The following is a 6031-nucleotide window of genomic DNA, read 5'->3' as shown; positions in this document are numbered from 1 at the left end:
GTACTGACTAGTTATGTCAACTTGACATGAGCTTAAATCATCAGAGACAATACCTCCATAAGATCGGGCTGCAGGCAAGCCTATAAGGCATTTTCTTAACTAGTGGTTAATGGAGAGGACCCAGCACACTGTGGCTGGGGCCATTCCTGGGCTGGTAGTCCTGGGTTCTATAAGAAAGCAGGCTGAGCAGGCCAGGAGAGCAAGCCGGTAAGCAGCCCCCTCCGTGGTCTCTGCTTCAGTTCCAGCCTCTGGGTTCCTGCCCTGCCTGACTTTCTGTTGCGACTTCCTTCGATGATGAACAGCAATGTGAAAGAGTACGCTAAATAAACCCTTTCCTCCCCACCTTGTTTTTGGTTTTGGTCATGGTGTTTCACCACAGCAATAGTGACCTTGACTATGACAGGTGGGTTCTGGGGACTCAGGTTGACAGGCTTGTATAGTGAGTGTTTTACCTGTTAAGCCTTCTTGTCAACTCAACTGGAACCACACCTCAGGTCAAAGCCAAGCAGAAACCTGTGATCCAAGCCCTGAGGCTGACCTCAGCCTCCTCTTATGCCCAGCCCCTAAGCACACATGTGTCCTGAATTCATATCTGCCTTCAGGCTGAGAGGACAGCCTCAGCCCTGGCCTGAACCTTCTCTTCTGGCTTGAACCCCTGAACTGTAAGTTGAGTCCTGGAGCTCACACGCTGAGTTATGAGGAGACAGGGGGAATGCCACCACACCACATGCAATCATCACCAGCCTTCTCCGAGGAGCCCAGGCACAGAGCAGGCCAGGGACTTGGACAACAAGTGGCACTCTGCAGAGGAGCCATGGACCAGTCAGGCCGTCACAGGCAGCAGCTTCTAGGAAGCAGCAGGGTGGATAGGTAGCCAGCTGAAGCTACACCCCACAGGGTCTTCCAGGACACTGGCTCTGAGCCACAGCCTGTCTAGGAAGATGATGGCATACTGAAGCCTGCTCAGAAGACCTTGCTCATACCAAGGGCTCTAGGATTCCGCCTCTCATGTATGGGCAGCAGGCCTTCGCTTCCCATCTGTGTAAACAGGCCATCCGGGCGACAGTCTAGCAAGCAAGGTAAAGGGTACTGATAGGTTCTTGGGTTCAGGTCTCTGCACCCTCATGGTGGCTCACAATTGTCTGTAACTCTAGTTCAAGGAGATCCAATGATCTCTTCTGGCCTCTGCAGGCAGGTACCAGGCACACAGGTAGTACACAGACATACATGGAGGCAAATCTCTCTCTCTCTCTCCCTCTCTCTCTCTCTCTCTCTCTCTCTCTCTCTCTCTCTCTCTCTCTCGTAAACTTTCTAAATTAATAAATAAATGTTTAAAAAAAAAAAAAGGAGGAGGAGCAGCAGCAGCAGCAGCTGAGGTTTCTGGGCTGTGCTAGAGACACAGTTCCTTCCAAGAGGTGAGTCTGCCCGCACTCCTGAGAGGCCAGGGTAGGAACAAATGACCAGCACCTGCTGGGGATTGGGGCTGAGAGCAGAGGGGCTGGCACTGTCCTGTCAGCTTGGGCAAGTGGGAGGGCAGAGAGTTAAGAGTGTGAGCTAGTCCTACAGTGGGGAACACCACTCCTGACCATGCTGGGGGCCCCTCAGTGGCCTCCAGCTTCCAACACAGCAGAGAAAGACAAGCAGGTGACATGAAACAGTTAAAAAAGCCACCCGTCCATTTTACTATAGAGCAGCTGCAGGCATGCTGACAGTAATGTCCTGAGCACTGGGCTCCATGGTGCCTCTCACACACCAGCTGTTGTCCTACCCTTAGCCCTGTGTCTTGGAGCGTGACCTGGACACCAGCCGCAGGACTGAGCGTTTGCCTCGGGCTTGGCTTGTCATCCCAAGGGTGATGTCATTTAGGACTCACAGATGGCCCTCTGTGTTGCTCCAACAGTTCCTCTAGGTGGTCTGCCCGCTTCACTGCAGCCTGCAACACACTTCAGTCAGGCTCTGGATACCCCTACCCTAGGCAAGACAATCACAGACGGCCAGAGGGACCCACCTCATGCTGCTTCCGGAGACTGTTCACGGCTGCCTCCTTCTTTGCTAGAGCCGTCTTCACCCTGCAGTGACGGGCAGTGGGCTTCTGCACAGCCTCAACTTCAGTCCCAGGTCAGCCCAAAGGGTAGCCTCCTATCACCTAGCCTCAGCCCTGTTCCACTTTGACCTGAGCAGCTGGCTCTGGGTCACTGTCTCCATGACAACCAGACCCAAAGGTGGCTTTTGGAAGAGATGGGTTGGGGCAGGGTGCTGCACTCTCATGTCAGGCATAGAAGCCGGCAGCCGTAGCCTTCGGAAGGACTAAGGGGATTCTGGGTGGTCACTGTCACCCTCTCTGTGGCTGGGCCTCTCTGCTGAACAACACCTGTTCCAGCCAGACCACACCTGTTCCAGCCAGACTACACCTGTTCCAGCCAGACTACACCTGTTCCAGCCAGACTCCTGCCCACTTCCTTGGAGAAGTGCATGTGGGTCTTTCCCATCCCTGGTTCACGGAATGTTCCAGCACTAAGTGACGCCCAGGGGAAATGCCTAGCCTTCCTGGCACAAAGGAACCATGTGAGCTCCTGCCCATGGCTACACCTGCTTGTTTGGAGGGGACAGGAGGGTCCCTGTCCCCTCCCTGCGGTGCTGACCACCCACCTCCGATGCACCTCATCTAGCTCCACCTGCTGCCGGGCCCGCAGCTCTGCCAGCTCTACTTTCACCCTCTGGTTCTCCTCCTGGGAGGCTGCCAGCTGGTCTGCAAACTCCTGTCGGACCACCTGGGCCAGGCTGGCCCGCTCACTGCACATCTGTGTGTTTACCTGACAAGAAAGGGGACTGTGAGCGGGAAGGCAGGGTGGAGCCCCCTCACCCCACCCCCCATGCAGAAAGAGCCCGGGCTACTCACCGCCCGCAGGTCTTCTAGTTCCTTCTCCTTCTGTCTCACGAGGGACTGCAGCCGCTCCTTCTCCCCTTCAGCCTCCCCGAGGCGTCCTTTCAGCTCCGTGCACCGCTCCTGAAGCTTCCGCTCCGACTGCTCCAGCTCCGAGAGCTCCGCCTCATACTTCTCACGCACACGCTTCACACTAGTGGGCAGAGGCCAGGCAGTGTGAAGACAAGGTGCTGCTCACACCGCCTCTGCCCTGGGCGCTCCCCTGACTGCAGCGCTAAAGGCAGGAACGGCTCACCGGCTCTCCGCTGCTCTCTCGCTCTCCTCCTTGGCCAGTGTCATATCGGCCTCCAGCCGGTGGATGACCAACTCAATCTCCTGGTCTCGGCCTTTTCGGATCTCCTCCTTCAGCTCACGTTCTCTGGTCAGCAGCCATGCTTCCTGTAGGGACACACGGCTGTCTCAGAACTGGCCAGCAGGAGGGCAGACAGGAGAAGCTGGAGACAGCAGCAGGACTAGCCTTGCTGGGCTCCAGGGGATGGTTCCTGCTTAGAGCCACAGGGAGACAGTCAGGGGTGAAGGGTTCCAGCCCTGTGAAGGCTCCCAGGTCCCAAGAGGACCACGTTCTGTTTCAGGACCTATTGTGAGCACAGGGACATGAGACGGCCCTGGGTAGCATGGTTCCTTAGCCAAGGAGGCTACCACTGCAGCAGGCTGTACCTCTCTCTTGGAGAGAAACTACAGTTCTCCAAGATAACCAACTACTACTGTGCTAGAGAGGCCAAGCCAAACTGACAAACCTGCCCTGTGGCCAAGGGGCTTGCAAATTCCTAAAAGGAAAGACCAGAGGCCAGGGCACTCAGGGGCTCCAGGGTCTAGGTATCAGCTGACTCTGAAGGATGCAGACAGGGTGACTCCTTGAGAGGAAGGACAAGTCCTCTCAGGTCTCCAGGATGTCCCTGGCCCTACTTCCTCTTGTTCCCATTCTAACCATTCTGGATCCACGTGTGGGCAGTGAGCATGCAATGATCCACCAGAGCTCCACACAGCTCGGAGTGATGCCTAGCAGTGCGCGCCCTGTCCAGGCCTACCTCCTTCTTGGCACAGCTGGCCACCCACGCCTGTCTCTCAGCTTCCAGCTGGTCCTTCAGGGCCTTCAGCTCCATCTGAGGGGAACAGACTGTGAGGGACCTGAGGCCATTCGGAGGCCCTGCCCACCCTGTTGAGGACCCCACACCACTGGGGTCAGGCAGAAGAGATTCCCTTCCTCCACTGCAGGCCAGACTCAGCCGGCACTCCGAGGGGGATGGTGCGCTCACCTGGTGCCTCCGCTCCTGCTCCTCCCGACTCCTCTCAAACTCGGCTCTCAGGGACCGAGTCAGGGCTGCGCTGCTCTCCTCCAGCTGCTGCCTCAGCTCCTCCAGCTCTGCCCGCTGCCTGCAGGCCAGCAAGAGTCAGGCAACAGAAGGTCATTGTGAGAGGGGTTGGGTAGGCCAGGGGTCACTGTGAGGAGGACAGCCCTCGGTGGCACCTGGCTGCCTGCTGGCCCAGTCGCTCCTTCTCCTCAGCCACCTCACTGTAGAGCCGCCGCCGCTGCTGCTCTAAGACCAGCTGTTCCTGCTCCAGGTGCTGCTCAAACCTGCAGGGCAGCGAGGATGCTTACACCACAGCAGGTGCCCATGTGCTCGGTGCCAGTCAGGGTGGTCACATCGGCTCACAGGGACCCTCTGTTGTCCGTGGGCTGCAGCCTCTGTCAGCTGTAGACCCTCCCACGGCCGTGAAATGGCCTCAGCTCAGCTGCACTTGTGGCTTACTGTATCTTCACACTGGACACTCTCAGCTTAGCCACACCCTCAGGTGGGAGCCAGGCACCTGGCTCTTTGACCCAAGCAAGCTCCTGCCACGATCTGTCTGTACCCCTGTCTTTCCTGAGAGTGGGAGAGGGCTAGCAGGTCCCAAGGGAGGAAAGGACAGCCTTAGGAGACCTAGCCTGGAGGCTTGACAGTGAAGGAGGCTGTCCACTGGTCACTGCTGCCTAGGCATACTGACTCACTCGGCCACCTCGGCCACCACATCACGGCCTGGTCATGTGACAGCGGTGAACCCTGGGCCGAGGGAATGAATGAGGCTGTCCTCTGCAGCAGAGTGACCTACACATCAGTGTGGGCTCAGCTCAGCAAGTCTGGACATCTGAGTGTTGTAACAGTGACCTTCTATGACCACACACGGGAAGCTCACAGCACTGGCTGGGCAGGAGGACTGCACAAGCCCCACACCGGCTGCTGCTGTTCCAGGGGAGTCAGGTGGGTGCTCTAGGACCGCGGCCTCCAGTGCCCTCCTACCTCTGCTGGGCGCGCTCCCGTTCTTGCTGGCCCAGCACCTCCCGCTCCCGCTCCAGGTGTTCCCGCAGCTCTTCTGCCTGACGCAGGTGGCGCTGTGCGGCCTGCTCCTCGCGCTGCTGGAGCTCCGCCTCGTGCAGGCCCCTGAGCCGCCTCACCTCTTGCTTGTGCTTGGCAATTAGTTTCTGGATCTCAGGCTCTAGACCTGTGGGGACGGGGTTTGCACCAGAGCTAGGGATGCAAGCCCCTCCCATCCAGCCACTGACCCCAAGCATGGCAGGCCGGATATACTAGAGGTAGATTAGAGGCAGTGGATTACACTGCACCCCAGAGTCCTAGCTCCAGGAATGTTTTGGATATACCAACAGACCACGGTGGATTTCCCAGCCTGTGGTACACAAGGCTGCCCAGCCTCTTGGTGCTCTGACCACTGGATCTCCCAGTGTCATGATGCCCAGGATCCTGGAGGAAACGGACTCTCTATAAGGCCAGTCTGAAGGTGCTCCCTAAAGCCTCCTTCACATACCGAGTCCGTCAGCCTAAAGGGGCTGGTTCTTTTCTATAGTTTTCTCCGATTTCTGCAGTGTGACCTACGTATCTTGATGTTCCTACATTAGCCTCCGAGGGGCAGGAGGACCCCTCGGGCTTCTGTGAATTGGGAGCCAGCAGCTGAAATGGGGTTTTCATCTCCTTGTCCCAGGAAGCCATGACCATGGCCTACCTGGCAACACCTATGCCTATGTTCACTGCCACTAGCATGATCTGCCGGGGCGGGGAGGAGCCGCCGGGGCGGGGAGGAGCCGCCGGGGCG

The 6031-nt window shown here is 57.8% G+C and overlaps 1 protein-coding gene across 1 annotated transcript in view; it reads right to left on the bottom strand.

Moving 5' to 3' along the window:
* Positions 1-1645: 1645 nt before the first annotated feature.
* Cep131 (centrosomal protein 131) overlaps positions 1646-6031 on the bottom strand; it is a 22613-nt gene continuing 18227 nt past the window's right edge. Inside the window, exons 18-26 of the mRNA XM_028787857.1 lie at positions 5224-5425; positions 4413-4520; positions 4201-4318; positions 3973-4047; positions 3180-3322; positions 2900-3077; positions 2650-2813; positions 2009-2069; positions 1646-1933 (exon numbers count right to left, since the gene is read on the bottom strand). Coding sequence (XP_028643690.1) covers positions 1859-1933; positions 2009-2069; positions 2650-2813; positions 2900-3077; positions 3180-3322; positions 3973-4047; positions 4201-4318; positions 4413-4520; positions 5224-5425 — 1124 coding nt within the window. The 3' untranslated portion in view covers positions 1646-1858. The remainder of the gene's footprint in view (positions 1934-2008; positions 2070-2649; positions 2814-2899; positions 3078-3179; positions 3323-3972; positions 4048-4200; positions 4319-4412; positions 4521-5223; positions 5426-6031) is intronic.

Source organism: Grammomys surdaster, unplaced genomic scaffold (assembly GCF_004785775.1).
Source record: "Grammomys surdaster isolate TR1022 unplaced genomic scaffold, NIH_TR_1.0 125688, whole genome shotgun sequence".
Lineage (NCBI taxonomy): Eukaryota > Metazoa > Chordata > Mammalia > Rodentia > Muridae > Grammomys > Grammomys surdaster.
Note: the sequence above shows the minus strand (reverse complement) of the source record. Positions and strands in the feature narration are given on the sequence as shown.